We start from the raw sequence: 18,795 nt of genomic DNA on the forward strand, positions 1-18,795 counted from the left end.
TTATTTAAATAGAACTGCAACAATATGGCAATTAATGCCCACTCCTTTCAGGATGCAAGTTTTTAAATTTCTGGCAATATGCATCTCATGTGCATAATGACTGGTTATTTGTCTGGTGTGTGTCTGCTGCCCGTCTCTCAGCTGCGTGCAGAGGTCAGTGGACTGCAGGGGGAGCTTCAGGGCAAGCGTGCAGAGATGGAGACACTGGAAACTCTCTTGCAGCGGCGAGAGCGCGAGAGCCAGGAGGATTCCAACCTACTGAAAATGCTACGTGATGACCTGAACACAGCCACACAGCAGAGGTCAGGGGAGGCTCTTAATTGCATGAGTGATGAGTTGAATAACATTGTGGTTGTATGTACTTTGTTTAAAAAATTTAGTGCAGAAATTAAAGTTGTTTTAGCGCACTGGTGTTCTGCTCTACCATATAATCACCACTCAGCTCTGTGCATAGTTTACTTTTGAGGGAATGTTTTTTTTTTTTTTTTTTATTTATTTTTATTTTTTAAATGCTTGACCAAGTATTTTTCCCTCCCTTCTGACCCCTGTCTCAGACGAGACCTGCAATCTGCCCATGACCGGCTACAGAGGGTTTTCCTTGAGATGCTGCGCGTTACTATAGCAACAGAAGACCATATTAGCCGCAAGCTTGGGTCATGTGAGGCAAGCAGCTGCCCTGTTGATGGCACCAGGGGCATCCACAACCCTCATGAGACAGGTATGCCCCTCTGTGTCTTAAGGCTGGGTAAATGGACGTGTAGGATTTAAAATATTTTCAGGAAACATTAGAGGTATGCATCTGCATATATGCATATTTACAGTTGTTGAACTCTGTTTCTTAACAGATGGAGGTCCTGTAGAAGGTGGCGTAAACTGCAGTGTGTTTTCCTCTGTAACTGATGAGGGCCTAGAGCTGTCCCAGAGGCTGTGTGAGAGTGTGTTCTCAGGACCTGATGGAGATTTGGACCCAGAGAGAGAGGAACTGGTTCTAGAGCCTTGCATTCGTCTACGCACTGCTGCGGATAAACTATTGGAGATGGTCTCAGAGTCCACAAAGCAGGTACATTACCTCTACTTACATTTGGTCTATGGCAAGCACAGCAGAATTAATGGTTTTAAGCTCATTTGACTTTTATACCTTCATTTACCTTTGAAATACTGATATCTCCATTTAACACATTAGTCATCAATAGGCAGTTTCTTACAAAACAGCAAACATCCTCTTACACATTGTGGTGTAATATCATGAAAAGTATAAAACAACTTTATTTATATAAATACTGTAAATGACATAGAACTAGGAACTCTTTTGCACTGTCAAATTATCATCACAGCTTCTATTCATGATATTCTATTGTTTTTTCCTCCTCTTGTAGCTGGAGCAGGTACATATACTACAGGCTGCTATGAATGAGCAATTCAGTGAAGGTGGAGAAGCCAGGACTGCTCTGCTACTGCAGCACACTCAGCTCCTAGATCAACTTGACCAGGAGGCCAGCCTAAAGACTCAGCTCCAGCTGGAACTGCACAAGGCTGAGGGTAAAAGCATGTACCATGATTTAATGCTTGTAAACATGAGACAATTTATACTTTTGCTTTGTAAACTGGATTTTCCATCTCCTTAGGTCTGATGGAGGGTTACGTGGCAGAGAAAGCTGCTCTGGAGGAGGCATTGCAGCAGAAAGAGCTACGAGAGCAGAGGCTAGTAGAGGATTTAGAGAGCACAAGAGTTCAGCTACAGGACCTCGTTGAGGCTAATGCACTTCTCCAGCGGCAGAGAGATGCCCTTTCAGCAGGCCTCGGCGACACTGAGAAGGGTGAGTCTAAAGGGCATGGTATTGAAGCACTTCATTGAGAATGATTGTTAAAACTTTGCTTGCATTTTTGGAATGAACGGTAGACAAATTGAAGGAAAACCTGAATAAATACATAGAGAAGCTACAGGAGTGCAAATGCTTTCAGACATGTTTGTTGCATGATACAATTAAGCAGTTACTATTTTATATTATGTGAGTCCATTCCTTCAATCGCAAAGACTCCTTAACACCCAACAGTACTAGTGGATGAATAAAATGAATTCTGCATTTGAACACAGCAGCTGTGTGAATAATTGATGATAAATGGACCAATAGAAATGCTCCAACATGACTTGGAATGAAACCATTTTACCTTGACTTCCATTGAAAGTTAAGTGTTTTTTCTTTTGACATTGAGGGTATATTAGTAATTTAAACATTTAAAGGTAGGCCATGAACTCCAAACTTCTACAAAGTGCAAAATGTTAGTGTCTTCAAGGATGCAGCTTTGTAATTTGTTCCTACATAATTTCTGATATATTTAAATGTAATGTTTACATAATTTAAAGATATTTATTTGACGCTTTGATTTCCCTGCTCTGTAGGCTGCCCTGATGTAGGGGAAGAGAAAGGTTTGTCATTGGTGTTTGAGACTGAAGTGATGTGTTAAATTCTGTGGAAACTAACTGCTTCTCCTGTTTTGTTTTTTATTTTTTTTTATTTATATATTTTAATTTATTTACTTTTTAAAGATATGCTCTCCTTGGCCATGTTAATTTGGGTTCCCTTATGAAATCATGCTTGATTTTTATGTTTAAAATCTATATCAAAACCCCCGCATAAATTTTAGATGCTCCCAAAACATGAAATCTTTCCTCAGTAATTTGTGCTTTCCGAATGCTCAGTTTGTTTGGAGAATGGACAAATTGAACTGAAGGTCTTCTGCATGACTGCATCGTGTCTGCAAGTGTTTGTATGTTTGTGAGTACCTTTTCCTTTTGGTTTTGTTGAGCGTCTCACCCTCTCTTGCATTTAAATGGCAGCTCTGCTGGCGGAGGCTGAGCGGCTGGGGCAGGAGCGAATGGATATCCAGCGACAAGCTGAGAAGGACCGGGGTGGACTGGGTGCTCAGCTGCGTTTACTTGAGATGGCATTGGAGGAACAGGAAAACCACACGCAGCAACAGGAGGAGCAACACCGTCTTCAAACCGAAGACCTACAGCAGCACATAAATGCCCTGGAGAAACAGCTCAAACACCACCGCCAGTTTATAGATGTGAGCCCTGTCCCCACTTTTCTCAAAAAAAAAAAGGATATCTCGAACTCTAAACTTGATTTAATGGCTCTAAGAACACTGGCCATGACAATGTAGAGTATTCATAATGCAATGGTTTGGATTTTTTTTTCACAGGAACAAGCAGTGGAGAGAGAACACGAGAGAGATGAATTTCAGCAGGAAATAAAGAACCTGGAGGCTCAGCTGAAACTGCCCTCTAAAGGATACACAGGAGGGGACAGCAAGGGTCAGAGGGTAAGGTCTAAACTGTTCTACAAAATCTCTTATGATGGAGTTCATGGTTAAACAAATAGTTGCTTTATAGACATGTTGAAACATGCTGCTGTTACACTTTTAAACGAGTACGTACTAGTCCTTAATGGCTTTGTCTTCCATCTACTTTTTTCTAAACTGAACATTTTGTAGATTGAAGACTTGATTATCCAGGTAAGTTATCCAGGTGTGGTTGTGGTCTGCTAGGCATATAGCTGCTTATTTATTTATTTTTTTACTTTTTTGCATGTTAATGTATAAGTTACCATCCTTTTTCGCCTTAACAGGTATTAACAGACACCTAATTTAGTGCTCAATGTTTTTGTGTGGCCTATCAGTTTGTTTTTAAGCTTTGAGTGGAATGGCTTTGCTGGCATAGTTTATTTTTGGCATTTTCAGTAGAATGGCTTTAATTATGCTTGATAGTCTGAAATACCTAGTTTTTTTTTTGTTTTTTTTTTGTGTTGTAGCTTGTCGTGCATGTCGCATACTTTTTCTGTATCTTATGCCATCTCTAAGTCTCTTCCCTCACCTGAAAAATAATCAGAGAGCAAATAACGCGCCATTGGCATCTATCATAAAATTAATCACCATTTTATGCTTAGAAGCACTTCAGTGTCTAATTGCTGTTGTCCTTCTCAGGTGGAAGGTCTCCAGGCTCTCATAAAAGACAAAACGGAGGACTATAGTGTGCTGCTGTCTGCTAAAGAGCAGTGCCAGAGAGAACTGGAGGAGCGCAATGATGAAATTGATAAAATGGCGTCTCGGATCCGGGAGCTGGAACAGGCTTTCCTGAGCAGCACTGAGGCAGGGAAGGCAGTCACTCAGCTGGAGCAGGAGCTCCAGAGAGCACGCAAAAGCCTACAAGACATGTCTCAGGTGGGAACACACTGCAGTGAATTTAAAATCAAATGTCTACCCCCTTTCCTCAACACTCAGCTGTTTTAATATTTAAGAAAAATTGCTGTAAGCTGATTTGAGATCATCACAAATTTTAAAATATCGGCAAATATTAGCACACTGGTGTATTATCAGTATAAAAAGCTGTTAAATGGACTGTTAAGAATGGACTTAGTGATATTTTTAGTTATTATACACTAAAGTATCTTTTATCAATGGTCAAAGACATCACACGACCACGAGTATAAAGTCTTCCTGTGTCCTGTAGGATAAGGAGGCCTTGCAGCAGCAGCTCTACTCAAATAAACTCCAGATCTCCGCCTTGCAGTCCAAACTGGATGAGACCAGACATCGCTTTCCTGACTCCACTGTTGACCCCAGTCTCCGAGATCAGCTAGAAATGCTTCAAAAGGACCTGCAGAGCAAAGAGGAGCAGGTGGGTCTGAATGGGTGTTGAATAGGTGACAGTTCATAATTTGTGCCTGGTCAGTTATTGCTGTTTTCATGGTAGCCCTAAATGTTTTATCTGAAACTGAATGTAAACAGGTGGAGGTGCTTTTGGAGCGAGTAGAGGGGTTGAAGAAAGCTCTGGAAGTGAGGGAGGAGGAGGTCAGGCAGCTCACATTGCAACTGGAGCTTAACAGCAGAGAGAGCAAAGCCAGTGAAGAGGAGCTCAAGTTGCATTTGTCAGAATTACAGGTATATCCTTAACAGTATATATAACCACATTAGTAGTCATAATCTTTGACGGCAACTCTACCATCTTCATTGCTAAGTGTACCATTTGCCACATTTCTGCTTGTTAAATATAATTTCCTGTCTACTCTTTCTTTTAAACAAGGTCCACTTTACTGTCTTAATGCTGACTTGATTTCACATGTTTTAAAAGTATTATCAGATATTGCCTTTCATATCCTGATCATATTGAATGTTCTACAGGACACCTTGCATGCTTTCCAACAAAAACAGCAAGAAAAGGAAGCAGAGGACCCCATGCTGCAGCTCCCTGCTGCTCTGTTGGAGGAAAAGAACCTAGAGATCGACCACCTCAATCAGCAGATCCTCCATCTGCAGCAGGAGCTGGACACCACTAAAGAAAACAAGGTGAACCTGTTCTTTGCATGGGTCATTTTCATATTCAAATTTGTAGTTTCTAGTGTAGTAGAGTAATCTAGTCTGGTCCCCTGATAAGTCTGGCCCTACTGCTTGTTTGGATTCGTTTAACCTCCTTTCCATAGCCATTAAGCTGAAAAGGCTTTTTAATTTTGGAAAGAATTTCATAAATGTATTTGTTGCCCCATTGCTTGTTCCATGTAGACAGTGAAACTGACCTGAAGTGTTTATGAAATCAAATTGCTTTGGTAATTCTGACTAACCCTGGTTTCTGCTGTCAGGCTGTGGAGGAGAAGCAAGCCGAGATCGAGGAGCTGCATGCTCAAGTGGAGCGTCTTCGAGGCGACCAGGAGCGTCTGCGGCAGGCCAAAGAAGAAGAGGCAGAGCAGCTGCACGAGGTCATTCACAAGCTGCAAGAGGAGCTGAGTCAGCTGGACCCCAACTGCCACGAGGTCAGCGACCCAAGCCCTGAACCTTCAGACTTTTCATGGTCTCCACGGTCTCCTCGTCCTCAGCGCAGCACAGAAGAGAGCCTGTGTCACGAGCTCAGCAGCCAAACCTTGCAGAACTCCCGCACCAGGCTACGGGAGCTTCAAGCAGAGCTGGAGCGCTCTGCTGAGGAGAAGGAGGCAATGCAAAGGCTGCTCCTTACCCAAGAGGAACAGTATGGAGAGCAGGTGGAAGCTTTGGGCCATAGTTTGGGAGAGGAGAAAGGAAAGCAGGTTTTGTTGGAGCAGGAGGTTGTGCATCTGAGGCTCCAGCTGACTGAAAAAGAGGGTGAAGTAGCTTATTTACAGGCACGTCTGCATGAGCTGGAGGGTAGGGAGAATGCCCAGCAGGCCAGGCTGAACGACATGGATGTCCAGCTAACCAGTGTGAAAGGAAAAAGAGAGGAGGCTCAGCAAGAGCTGGTCAGGCTGTGTGAGGAGGCGCAAAGGGAAAAGGAAAAGAGAGAGAGGCTGGAGAAACAGGTCCAAGAACTGCTGCAGAAGTCTGAAGACAGCCAGAATGCAACGATGGAGTTGGAATCCAAGGTCACAACGATGGAAGAGCTAATTCAGCAAGGAAAAATTGACATTACTACCTTGGAGACTGGGAAAAAGGAGCTGTATATGGAAAGACAAGCTTTGAGAAAGCGAGAGGCACGACTCCAAGAGGAAATAGAAAGACTGAAGCAGGAGGTGTCATTAAAGTGTGAGCAGATAGAGGAGCTGAATTCAGAGCTGGAGGAGAGGGTGACCAGACAGGAGGAGGCTCATAAAGAAGTGCTGGTGAGAGCACTTCCCATTTGTCTGTTTCCTTTATGATTTCACACAGTTCAGCTCTATTTTTAGTTAATGTATAACAAAACAATAGGTTTTCCACTGTTAATCTCATCAGACTTGAGGTGTTTGATTTGTTTAGTCTGACAGTGGAGTTGCTAGTAGGGGGCTACAGCAACAGTTTCTTTTTTATTATTTCTTTAATATTTTTTTGCCATTGTCTGCAAATATGCCAAACTACACAAAGCACCCCGAGAGCAGTAATAGCTTTGTCTATTTGAGAGGTCTTTTTTGGCAAGTTGCCTGGCTTAGGTTTCAGCTGTAAGTCCTAAAATTGGTTGCAGACTCTCAGTATGTAATGTGGTAAATGCCTGATCTGAGCAGAAGTGTGGTAAGCCCAGCCCATACTGCTGATCTGGCTCACACGAATTTTACTCATTCAGGAATTAAAACAAGAAACAGGAAGACTTCAAATGGCGATGCTACTCATAAGCTTTGCTGAAAAAGTTTAGATTGCGCTTCAAATGTGAGCACACATTTTTCTCGTGTACTGAATGGAAAAGGGAGTTTTGCAAGTGTGTGCAACCAAGAAAATGAGACTCCGTTTGCTTGGACTGTTGGAAGATTCTGGTATTTCTGCTTTATTACTACTTTGAGTGCTTACCTCTTTACTATTCCACACTCTGAACAAATGTGGTTTGAACTACTGAATGAGTTCCAAGAGTGCATTTTGGGAGTCTGTGGTGATTATATTAGTGAGGCGGCATACCAGGATATTATTTAAAAAAAATATATATATATTTCCTTGGTTCTCAGTTTGGCTGACCTGTGCTAAAAAAATAAATGGATTGTGTCATTTGTGAACTGGTTGGGGCCATATTAAAATGTCTTCAGACTAAAATATTTGTGTGTGTGTAGACTTGTGCCGAAGAGACCCTGGCCAAAGCAGAGGCTGCTCTTCAAGAAAGAGAGGAACAGCTGGCTCATCTGAGGGCAGAACATGATGTGCTGAGGGCAGAGCTTGCTGCTGTGAAGGAGGGGCTAAGCACAAGTACAGAGAGAGCAGAAAAACTACGGGAAGAGGGGCAGGTGAGTGGGAGTGTCTGTGGATGAGACTTGTTACAAAAACTGCATTTATATTGCAAGACTTTTTACACTGAAACAAAGCTTATGCCACTTTGATTATGCTGTAAAAATGTAAAGGAGCCATTTTTAAATAAATTGGGCCTTTTTATTTTAAGATTTTATTTAAAAATTGTTGACTAACTTTCTTGCCATAGTAATGGTCATAATTAATTTGCCATATTCTTATGAAACAGATTTGTATAAGTGATAATTGGAAGTTAAATTTGAATGCGTTTCCCTGTTATCTAGACCAAGGACCGTGCCCTGGCAGATCTTGAGGTGCTTAACCAGCGTCTCCGTTCAGAGCTGCGGGACTTACAAGACGATCTGGCAGTGCAGGAGGAAGAGCTGGCCTTCCAGCAGAGGGAACTGGATGAGCTGAGGCAACGTTGTAGTCGTCAGGAACATATTGAGCTACCCAAGCCTGAACACCGCTTCTTGGAGGGCTTGTCCCGGGACGGCTCGCTCTCCTCTCCAGAGGTTCTGCGGAGGCTGGAGTGCAGTGAGGAGGAGCGACCTTCTCACCTTCATGCCTCTCACCTATCAGAACTCAGCGCCCTCAGAAATACCACCCTTGACATTGGCACCAAGCCCTCACCCATGGAGCATGAAAGGAATCGGCTAAAACGTCCGCACTTACCACCTCCACAGCCTGACCCACCCAGCATACACTCTCCTACAGTCTCTCCATGCTCATTCTCCATCTCAGAGAACCTCTCAGTCATAGATTCACTGGATGCTGATAAGGTGAGGGCCATATTTCTTGCGTGTGTAATGAATTTTGAGGTGTTAGTCCCTTTATCATAAATTTACCTTTAATTCAGATATAACCTACAACTAAAATTTACAGGCTCTTCAACTAATGTACATTCCTTTATGAAAGATCTAAATTTGCAGAACACCTACTTGTTAGCTTAAACCAAGTCTCACTGGTTTGGAGATCTCGCCTTGCAGTGTAAACAATTAAACTTGGGTTTATTTGCTTTCTCAGGTGCAAGAATTGGAGAATCTGGATGTGACACCGTCTCATTCTCCTCTCTGTTCTAACTCCCCTGTTTCTATACCCGAGTGGGCCAGTGACGGTTATGGCAGCAGTGAGTATTGTCATGCACTGGCTTGTGTTTTTTAATTAATTTAAATTAAGTTCATGCTTGATAGAATTTAAGATTTCAGAGCACCAATCTGTGCTTATAGACGTAAGCTCGGAGTTGGAGGCCAAACTCAAGTTGGATTTGGAACATGCGGAGAGACTGGGTTTTCACTTTGTGGAGTATCTGCGCTGCAGAGGCATGGATCCTGATCCACATGCAGAGGGCACCATAGAAAGCTTGCCACCCAACCAAGAGCTGCTTTCCCCTGAGCTACAGGTAAATGTGCTTATTTACTCATAAGGATCCCTACACCTTAATCTGAGAATTTTGTAGATGAGGAGGCCTAAATAAACACAGCCTGAGCATCATTTGGATGTCAGTGATTTAATGTGTTTTATTGAGTAGAACCATGGTTGAATACTAAGTAGTTTAATTTAATTTTAATTGTACAGTTTAAGCATCTGAAGTGGAATAGCTCAAGCACTGCTTACAATGCAATTTAAGTATTTATTAATCCCCCTCCCTTTCAGACCATGCTAAAGCGTGTATACCAGGAGAGCTGCAGAGTTCTTTCTCTGTCTCATCGCCCAGCTCCAACGGGTCAGCCCCACCCAGATAATGAGGCCCCACCCCCCTCCTGGCAGAGAGAGAGACGAGCCTTACAAGAGACTGTGCTGTCACTTAGAGAGCTGCTCTGTAGGATGGCGGAGCGTGAGCCAAAGGTCACTTACTCACCATATCTTTTAACATATTACTGTACTGTTTGTGTTCAGGCATTATTCTTAATATTTGACGGTCAAATCAAAACCATTTAATAAATGTGTGGCAATAATGTACAAATTCATGATTCTTTTTTTTCCCCCCTCTTTAAGGTGGATGGTGATAACGTGGACTGGAGAAGGGAGCTGTTGCTGGCTGTGAGGAGTGTGTTTGATAGTGAGAGGGAGTGGCTTCATGTACAGCTTCAGTCCATTATGACAGCCAACAACACGCACCCTGATCATACAGCCCTGCTGGAGCATCTGGAGAGACTTCTTCAGAAACAGGTACTGCTCAGACTATATGACCTTTTTAATAACAGGGTGTCTGCAGGTGTGTAGGTGGTGTTATTTGTAAAACGTATCTCCAAAATTTAAACAAGACCTTCAGAATTGTGGTCCTACATTTAAAAGCAGTCTTAATTTAAGAAATGTTACTGCATTTTATAATCCTATCTTTTTACATGACCTGCAGTTGAACTAGCTCAACTTTGCTTTTCCTTAAACCAGTTGCCTTACAATAACTTTTGCCGATTCTCAGGACGAGCAACAGAGAAAGTCTTTGGAGCAGCTGCTGGCCGCTGACAGGCACAGTCTCCTGGCTGAAATCCGCACTTTGCATGCACAGCTCCATACCTGCACTCTGCAGAGTCAGGAGCAGCTGCGAGAGCTACAGGACTCCCTCCAAAAAGTGCAGGAGCAGAGCGTGCAGACTCAACATCAGCTGCGCAATCAAGGTAACTACTGCATCTCCTATACCTCTTGAAGTAAACAGGCATTCGCATAGGGACTACTGCAGAGAACTAACATAGTGTAGAACTGCCATACTGCTTTTTATAGCAACATAAAGCTTTAAAATCATAAACATCTGAGGAAGCTAAAATACACAAATTGCTTAATCACTACTACCCCACAAAAAGAAATGTATCACTTATCACAAATCTCTTTGAGCTTGCTTTGCTGAACATTCTCCAAAGGAGGGTGCTATAAACACTCATGTGGTGCTGTGCGTCATTGATGTCTCTCTTTAATTTAATAAATTATATTTTGTTGGATATAGCTGATGAGTTGGACAGGCAGTTACAGCAGGAAAAGATGGCATCAGGTGACCTGCGATGCTCTCTGGAGAAGGATAAATCTAGACAGGCACAGCAGTGTAACCAAGTGGAGGCAGAACGCAAGATCGTTTCTGAGCTGAGGACAGAGCTCCAAGAGAGTAGTCTGCAGCTGCATGCAGCCTGCAGACACCAAGAAGACCTACAGAGTCAGATCCACAAACTCAGGTACCACACATTTTCCAGTAACTTATGAATGTTCCTTAGGCTTACTACTTTATTTAAGGATATAACCAGTTATTTATTTCCCCCTCATAGGCTGAAGCTAGAGAATGAGGAGCAGGAGCACCGGGACTGTGTGGAGGCTGTGGAGAGGGAGCAGACCAGAGTGAAACATCTCCAGGAGGAACTTCATCAAGAGAGACTCAACAGCCATCACACACTGGAACAGAATATGCACACCCAGGAGGTGCTGATACACAAAATACACAAGCATAATGATTTCAATTTCAAAGACTTGAGCTTGAAGCTTATTTATATTCCAGTGACGGTATGCAGAGTGTTCGGTTTGATGCTCACACTACCATTTAAAAAAATAAATAAATAAAAATAATAACAAAATAAAATCATCTTTGTGATTAAGATACTTTTGGAATACCCAGGCCAAGTTTTGTAAATGTATCTTTGCCACCTAGAGGACACTTCAACACTGAGTTATAGATTCACACTTCCATTTTAGGAGTTCATAGATTCACAGATGCAGTGTAATATATAAATACTTTTTTTTTTTTTTTTTTTTTTCCTTTTTCTTATGTTGTGTACAGTCCCTACGAACATCCCTGAGTGAACAGGCCTCTCGTCTCAGTCAGCTGACGTGTGCTCTAGAGCAGGAGTGCACTGCGGTCAGTAACCTGCGCTCAGAGCTGCAGATCGAGCAGTCACGCTGCGAAGCTCTGCTGGCTCAAGAACGTGAACGCACACAGCTTGCCCTGTCACGCCTGGACGAGGAGCGCTCTCGCACCTCACAGCTGTCGGAATCACTCTCGCTTCAGTCTCAGGAGCACGCTCGCCGTCTCGAGGAGGAGGCACGAGCTCAGGAGGCAGCCAGCGCTCATGACAGGAAGTTCATCCAGGACCTGAGAGCACAGCTGGAGCAGGAGAGGAAACAGGCAGAGGAGCTGGCTGCAATGGTGGAGTGCCTGCAGGCGCAGGTTCTGCAGAGCAAACGCAGACTGGAGGAACAAAGGGCGCAGGAGGAGCACAAAGAACAGGAGGAAGTGAAGTCTCTGCAAGCTGCTCTAGACAAACTGCAGGTAGAGTTTGGTGGCTGTTTTTAAATTGGGTTCTGTATTTCTGATCCAAGGAAAATTTCTGATGTCTATAGAGTTGACCAATATTTCAAGCAAATTTTCAGAAGAGCAGAACATATAGCGATTTTGGTTTTATCTTGATCTTTCCTTAACCATAGGGATATTGGCATAACATTGCTTTGCTAAATACACTTGTACGTATTCAGACTGTATGGACGAGTGTCTTATTGTGCTGAGATGCCAATACCTGCCTATCACTGTTGTGACATACTGTCATTGCCGATACCCCCTGCAGACCCAGAGGTCAGAAGTGAACCGCAGTTTGGAGGCAGAGAGACTTCGAGCCTCTCAGCTTCAGACCGAGCTGGATTCCATGAAGGAGAAACTAAGAGCTGTAAAGGATAGGGAGGAGCAGAAAGAGAAGCAGAGGAGACATGAAAAACAGGCGCAGGAGGACAAAGATAGGCGGCAGGAGTGCACCAAACAGAAACTGGTAAATAAGGAGAATTGTTTATTTACACACAGTTAAACAAAAACTTAATATTAATATTAATGTCAAAACTGTTTGACTCTGTGCAGCTGGAGCTCGAGGTGCTGCGAGAGCGTGATCAGCAGCGTCTCAGGCAGCTGCAGCAGACTCTCTCTGACCTGGAACATCAGGAGAAACGGCTCACTTCAGAACACCTGCAAAGGGACTTATCCACAACAGAGAACGCACACTCAATGAACCTCACTCGTCTCACCAACCTGCAGGTAATGCACAGTACAAAGGTGGAATTACCTAACATGGTGGTGTTCCTATTCGCAGAGTAATATCAGCTCATTACTAATTACTTTATAAAAGTATGTGTGTTTGTTCCAGGACTCTCCCTCCTCCTCTTCCTCTTCTGTGCTGGAGCGTCTCTTGAAGGAGAACTCTGAGCTGGCAGAACGTCTCGCAACTCTGAGTGAAGAGAAGATTGCTCTAAAACACATGCTGTCCTGCCTGGAGAGAGACCTGCACAACCTCAAACGCACTGAACAGGTATTGTTTGATTCCGGGAAAACAACTTGGTAGAATTGCAGATTGAGTGCCCATCCCAAAACAGATCGCCTGGTCAATCTACTTTGAAAAGAGAATCAAGCATTTGTAATTATGTATTTGTTTATTCTAGGTGAAGATTCCTGTGCAGATTGAGCAGTCAGTATTAGCAGAGAAGCAGGTCTGGCTGAAGGAAAAGACAGCTTTACAGGCTGCTCTACACAAAGCTGAGACTGACCTCTCGAAGGCCACAGCCAGCAACGAGAACAGACCATTCAGTGACCTCCCCAACAACAAGGTGATGTCTTGGTCTGTTTTGGTATATCTCTACTTGCGAATATGCACCGACGCCTGTAAATACACAACTATCTCTGCTGTATGGATGCTTTTTAGCTTCTGGGATTAAATATACACACACACAGCAGGTTAAATGACAAAGATACACTCAAACCACCACAGCATCTTAATTTATTGATGATAAATGATCCCAAACGCTCTCCAAAACAAACCCGATGCTGCACTAATTAGCGCCCCTCTAGAAACCATTCATGCGGAACCAGCAGTAAATCTTTAATTAAAAATATTAATGTACTTAAACTACAACTAATTAAAAAGTGAAGTGTACAAATACTGAAGAAAAGACTTGTCCTATGACAACCCATGATCAGAATTTGTTTTGCTTTAATCCAAAGTGAATTTGCTTTAATTTCAAATAGATTTAAATTATTGGTTATTAATATCGATATTGGCTACCCCAATTTGCTAATTATCGGTTATTGTATCGTATCGGCCAAAAATTCAAAATCAGTGCGTCCCTAGTTATGTATGTATTTGTTATAAATGCGCATATAGAATTTACACATGCAGAGATGGTTAAATTATTTTCCCCACTTTACTCTTCATTACTAATTTAAATGTTTATGTATTTCCATTCTTTTTTTTTTTTTTTTTTTTTTTCAAAGTCTTGTGTTGTTTTCTCTCCCCCTTGCAATCTGCTGCAGGTTCAGAGACTCTATGAGAAGTACCTGAGGGCAGAGAGCTATAGGAAATCACTGGTGTATCAGAAGCGCTACTTGCTGCTATTGCTGGGAGGTTTTCAGGACTGTGAGCAAGCTACCCTGGCCCTGATATCCCGAATGGGGGCTCAGCCTTCTCTCAGCCACATACAGACCTCCAGACCACTCAGTCGCTTCAGAAGCACAGTTAGAGTTCTCATTGCAATTTCCAGGTAGGGGAACATGGCATAGTCATTTTTTTAACAGGGGTGCTTTGTTCTTAAGCTTCATGTTTTAACTTTAGAGAAATTAGGGGTATTTTGGGGACTGTTATGTGGAATTGGAGAGGGTATTGGAATTTTGTTGATGATGATAATTGTGAATTACATTGTTTCCTTTGTTCTCAGACTGAAGTTCCTCACTAGAAAATGGCAGAGGGCAACAAGGAAGGGCTCGGTTGGGGGTGCCACAGTAAATAGTGCAGGTATGGGCTTCTTTACATATTTAATCACTTTAAATCACTTTATAATGTGTAACCTTTCTGTCTGTCTGTCTGCCAGCTATACGGACTGAGGTTCTAAAACCCCAGCACACAGGGGCTGCTTTCAACTCTCCTCCCACCCGCGAGCACATCTTCACCCAGCGGGGTGTAACCTCTCCTTTGGTGCCACCAGTCAAATCTCCCTTCAGACTACACAGCAGGTGAGGTTCCAGAGTCGAACAAAAGCACTAGTTCACTGTTCTGCTTTACTCATTCTAGATGAAGTACATGTATTGTCCTCTTCTTATTAATTTAAAAAAATTTTGATTCTAAGTCACGTGATGTGCTTGTCAGGGGGTACCCCAGCAGTGCTTTGGCCCCGTCTGAGCGCACCACCACGGCCTCCATGGAGCAGGAGCGCTCTCTCACCGAGTACATCCAGCACCTGGAGAATGTTCAACAGCGTCTAGGAGTTGTTCGACCAGGTAATGGAGATGCACCACACCTCCTCAAGCAGTGAAGGGGAATTCTGTTGGCTTTTTAAGATGTGAGCGAAATGTAACACATGGGCTCTTTAACTTCTAAATCTTTTCACACTGGCCCCTAGTGGCCACTTCACTGTAAAACTTCAGAATCGCAGATTGCTATTCTAACTCTTTACCACCTGGCATGAGGGAGTGTACGTGCACTGGTCACTTGTGAATCTGTCTGTGTAATCATGCACAAGCTCAAACTCATCAAATCATTCAGAACAAAAGTTTAAAAACCAGTTACTGTAGACCTTCTAGAAATTGAGATCTAACTTTAATATTCAGTCAGTACCTCTCTTTAACTGATGTGACTGATTACACAAGACGGTTGGTTGTAGAGGGTTTTTAAGACTCTGGATATTTGCTGCTGACCTCGGTGTGTGCCCTCCGTCCTGCAGTGCTGTCCTGTGAGGAGCGGAGGCGGAGTCTCCCTGATATGATGGGCTTTCGGCAGAAATGGTTGCATGAGAATAGAACCTGGATGTATTTGAGTTGTTTATCTCCAGGTAACATGTGGCTGTTAGGTGAGTGGAAGGTGAAGCCTGCCAAATTTAGTGTGTATGACATTCATACACAGCTCAGCAAGAGCAACCCACCATCATGTGCTGTCAGTCACATCTATCTCTTTTGGCCTTTTTACACATGGGTGTAAGAGTGAGGGGGGGGGGGGGGGGGAATTGAAGTGATTTAAAGCCGTGTTATGTAAAATTAAGAGTAGGATAACTGAGCAAGTAGGGGACATGGAGGTTGAAATACTAAGGCACTCTGAAATTAGAAGTAGCCAGGGGTGTGGGGCTGGATTTGGCACTGGTTTTCATTGGATCAGTCTCTTCAGAGTGCAAAGTTATACTAATTAAAGTAATATGAAGACATTAGTGATAATTAACACTCTCAGACTCGAGTTTTGTGTGTTCTACAGACAATTCTTTCAACATGCTCACAATCATCAGATTAATTTTCTCTGGGATGTGGTCTAAAGCACAACCCTGGATTTCTAAATTGTTCTTTGTGAAATAACACATTAGTCTCCAACTCCCCAGAAGTTACACAGTACACAACACACAACACACATGGTCTGATTTTCCATAGGATGCCCTACTTCAGTGTTTTATGTTTTGTCTCCCCCACCAGGTTCCCCCTCTGTGCCGTCTCGTCCTAGAAAATCTGACCGATGAGTGACTGAATGACTGTCAGCAGTGTGAACCTTTTACCGTTGCCAGTGTCTCTGTATCTCCAGTATACACAACAGTTGAATACTTGACCGTTTATAATGTAAATTACGTTTTAATGTACTTTTTTCTCTTTTAGAATTTTGTTTGCCCACTTCGTTATCGACTGCACTGACCACCTGAATGTGTCTGGTAGCAGTTCTAGCCACTATGTACATCATAGCTATCTCAACGCCAGATGGTCTGTAAATACACTCACAGATGTTTTTGTTACATATGCAGCTGATGTTTTTTATGCCGTTTGCACTGGAATCTGTAAAGAATCAGTCCCTGTTCTGCACAATATCTGTTTTGTAACTTTTTTTAAAATTTCCTTTTTTATAAAACTGTTCGTGTTTAAATAAATATTTTAATATTTGAAGTCGTCGTTTAATCCTAAGTTCTATGGAATTGCCGTGTAATTTGCATGTCTTACAAATCTAAATATGCACATTAATCTGGACTGAGTGTTAAATACGTTGCCAAATGGCCCCAACAGGAACTGTGAATTGAAACAAAGGCTGGATTTAACAAAGTAAAAAGACAAAAGGTTGCCGTTGCAAAATTTCATCCTTTCTATTGACTAATCTGATTCTAAAGGTTTGCTGTGTAAAACTTCCAAGGCTGGCAGTGGATCATGGGTAATACCCTTGAGCGAAGACCACACTCAACATGGAGCTTTGTAGAAATTATACTAACTGAACTCCACCAGGCTGCACGCAATTCACAATTCTCAAACCACACAGTAGACTGTAAGATGCACAGATTTTGAATCGGACTACATGTGTATTCAGGAAACCTTGAGTGATACAAGGCTCCATGCAAAATCACTTATATTCTGTTGTAAAGTCTGAAAATCGTGTGTGAAAATATGCATGTTTATGGAACACACTATATGGCCATATTTATTGGCACCTGCTCATTATTATACATAGAGTTGTAATAAACAAAATTCTCCAAATTTTGTCCTTACATTTATATAATTAAAAATCAAAGCACTGAAATGCAAGGTGAAAAATAAGGTTTGAACTATGTTCCTGATACTTTAAAGTTCCACGTTATTTATTTTTTACTGCCTGCTACACACACCAAAAACAGCTGAAAAAATATTTCTAGGATCTCTTGTACAATTTTAGCCATCTTCCTCAATTGTGTTTTTTACATAATATACATAATATTTTAGCGTGTTTAGCGGTTAGTTTTGAACAACAGGTGGAGGCAGAATTTTAAAAGACATTGTTCAGCTGTTCTTAATTATAATTTATATATTTATAACAGCTGAACAATTTCTCTCGTAGCTGTATGACGGTCAGTTTGCTCGTGTCTGTCGTGGACAATTGAATTGGACTGCTCCCTTGTGGTCAAAGCTGGCACAGCATGCTAATTAGTCCCTAGCTTCTCCAAAAAGGTTTTCCTCCTGTTTTGGCGACGTATGAGGGTGGAAAAAAATGAATCCACTGGCTGGTCTCGAAACTGGTGTATACCTAAAGACCTTTTTACAATACCACCCAGGCGCACCTCGCAAGTAGGAAAAAAATGTAATGCTTTTGATGGCTAAAATTGTACAGGCGATTCTAGACATTATTTTAAACCTGTTTTTGGTGTTTCACAGGCAGAAAAAATAAATGTGGAGCTTAGTCTCAGAAACATAGTTTTAACTTCATATTTCACCTTGCCCTTCAGAGCTTCCTTATAAACTGCTGTAAGTGAAGAAATAATTTGGCACCCTAGAGAAAAATAAGAAAGGGTTTTGATTCTTTGTCGTCCCGTAGTTTAAAATGTGAACTGTCGGGTTTTGTAGTTTTAGTGAGATTCAGGCCAAACAGAAATGTAGAGCTAGTTATTCACTGTTTATGAATTGAATAGAGCGTTTGTTTGTGTGGCTCTACCGACTAGACTGAAGTTGGCTTATATGTAAGACTGTTTGTCCAATTTTAACGTTCCACCTTAAATAGTGAACGTAAACTTAACATTATCGTTCAGTAACTACACTTTAATGTTGAATCTGGAAATTCCTTGTTAAAATCGAATTGTGTGATAATTAGAGGGGTGTTATTTGTGCGGTTGATCCACCATTTGAGGTAAAATGACCGTTACTTCGTTTTGTAAGGTTAAGTGAATATGAGAAGTCAGATTTCAATAAGCGTATTAGTTCTTTCTGGGTTTATTAACCTTTAATTAACGTCCGCCGTACAAGCACAAGATTATTATTTCACTACAACGTTGAATTCACCGTAAATTTGTGTAAGACGCGTAGCAGCTACTATTTAGAAGCTACTAAATGTAGCCATTTTGTTTTTCTCTAAAGGGCACCGTCGTCCGTTTCTGTCAGAGCCCGGATAGCTCAGTCGGTAGAGCATCAGACTTTTAATCTGAGGGTCCAGGGTTCAAGTCCCTGTTCGGGCGATGCTCTTTTAAACATTTTTTTTCCCGCGTAATAACATTAGCTTTACTTTTCACAGTAATGCAATTGTCTGTTCTTTTGTAGTTGTTTACTAAAGTACTAAAACACGTTTAAGGAATTAACGGAGCCTTCTGCACTGCCAAAAAGGAAAAAAATAAACCTTGACACAGTTCACACATTATTTTAAAACCTGGAAC

The 18,795-nt window shown here is 42.1% G+C and overlaps 1 protein-coding gene and 1 non-coding gene across 7 annotated transcripts in view; both read left to right on the forward strand.

Annotated features, from left to right (window-relative positions):
• pcnt (pericentrin) overlaps window positions 1-17,081 on the forward strand; it is a 36,279-nt gene extending 19,198 nt beyond the window's left edge. Inside the window, exons 24-56 of one of the 6 annotated variants that reach the window (XM_066662630.1) lie at window positions 142-302; window positions 555-718; window positions 846-1,060; window positions 1,377-1,539; window positions 1,626-1,817; window positions 2,840-3,072; window positions 3,208-3,327; window positions 3,499-3,519; window positions 3,988-4,224; window positions 4,514-4,681; window positions 4,792-4,944; window positions 5,185-5,349; window positions 5,640-6,629; window positions 7,539-7,709; window positions 7,995-8,492; window positions 8,737-8,839; window positions 8,940-9,112; window positions 9,367-9,558; window positions 9,709-9,882; window positions 10,136-10,331; window positions 10,655-10,877; window positions 10,968-11,118; window positions 11,474-11,962; window positions 12,255-12,452; window positions 12,539-12,712; window positions 12,822-12,983; window positions 13,114-13,278; window positions 13,943-14,208; window positions 14,383-14,459; window positions 14,536-14,677; window positions 14,811-14,941; window positions 15,385-15,510; window positions 16,118-17,081. In XM_066662630.1, the coding sequence (XP_066518727.1) occupies window positions 142-302; window positions 555-718; window positions 846-1,060; window positions 1,377-1,539; window positions 1,626-1,817; window positions 2,840-3,072; window positions 3,208-3,327; window positions 3,499-3,519; window positions 3,988-4,224; window positions 4,514-4,681; window positions 4,792-4,944; window positions 5,185-5,349; window positions 5,640-6,629; window positions 7,539-7,709; window positions 7,995-8,492; window positions 8,737-8,839; window positions 8,940-9,112; window positions 9,367-9,558; window positions 9,709-9,882; window positions 10,136-10,331; window positions 10,655-10,877; window positions 10,968-11,118; window positions 11,474-11,962; window positions 12,255-12,452; window positions 12,539-12,712; window positions 12,822-12,983; window positions 13,114-13,278; window positions 13,943-14,208; window positions 14,383-14,459; window positions 14,536-14,677; window positions 14,811-14,941; window positions 15,385-15,510; window positions 16,118-16,161 (6,837 nt within the window). In that variant the 3' untranslated portion in view covers window positions 16,162-17,081. The remainder of the gene's footprint in view (window positions 1-141; window positions 303-554; window positions 719-845; window positions 1,061-1,376; window positions 1,540-1,625; window positions 1,818-2,839; window positions 3,073-3,207; window positions 3,328-3,498; window positions 3,520-3,987; window positions 4,225-4,513; window positions 4,682-4,791; window positions 4,945-5,184; window positions 5,350-5,639; window positions 6,630-7,538; window positions 7,710-7,994; window positions 8,493-8,736; window positions 8,840-8,939; window positions 9,113-9,366; window positions 9,559-9,708; window positions 9,883-10,135; window positions 10,332-10,654; window positions 10,878-10,967; window positions 11,119-11,473; window positions 11,963-12,254; window positions 12,453-12,538; window positions 12,713-12,821; window positions 12,984-13,113; window positions 13,279-13,942; window positions 14,209-14,382; window positions 14,460-14,535; window positions 14,678-14,810; window positions 14,942-15,384; window positions 15,511-16,117) is intronic. The other 5 variants (XM_066662633.1, XM_066662635.1, XM_066662636.1 and 2 more) reach the window with 5 other exon arrangements.
• A 1,446-nt stretch (window positions 17,082-18,527) lies between these two features.
• Window positions 18,528-18,600, forward strand: trnak-uuu (transfer RNA lysine (anticodon UUU)). Its single transcript has one exon. It is a non-coding gene; the product is annotated as a tRNA-Lys (tRNA).
• Window positions 18,601-18,795: the final 195 nt, after the last annotated feature.

This window comes from Hoplias malabaricus, chromosome 3 (genome assembly GCF_029633855.1).
Source record: "Hoplias malabaricus isolate fHopMal1 chromosome 3, fHopMal1.hap1, whole genome shotgun sequence".
Lineage (NCBI taxonomy): Eukaryota > Metazoa > Chordata > Actinopteri > Characiformes > Erythrinidae > Hoplias > Hoplias malabaricus.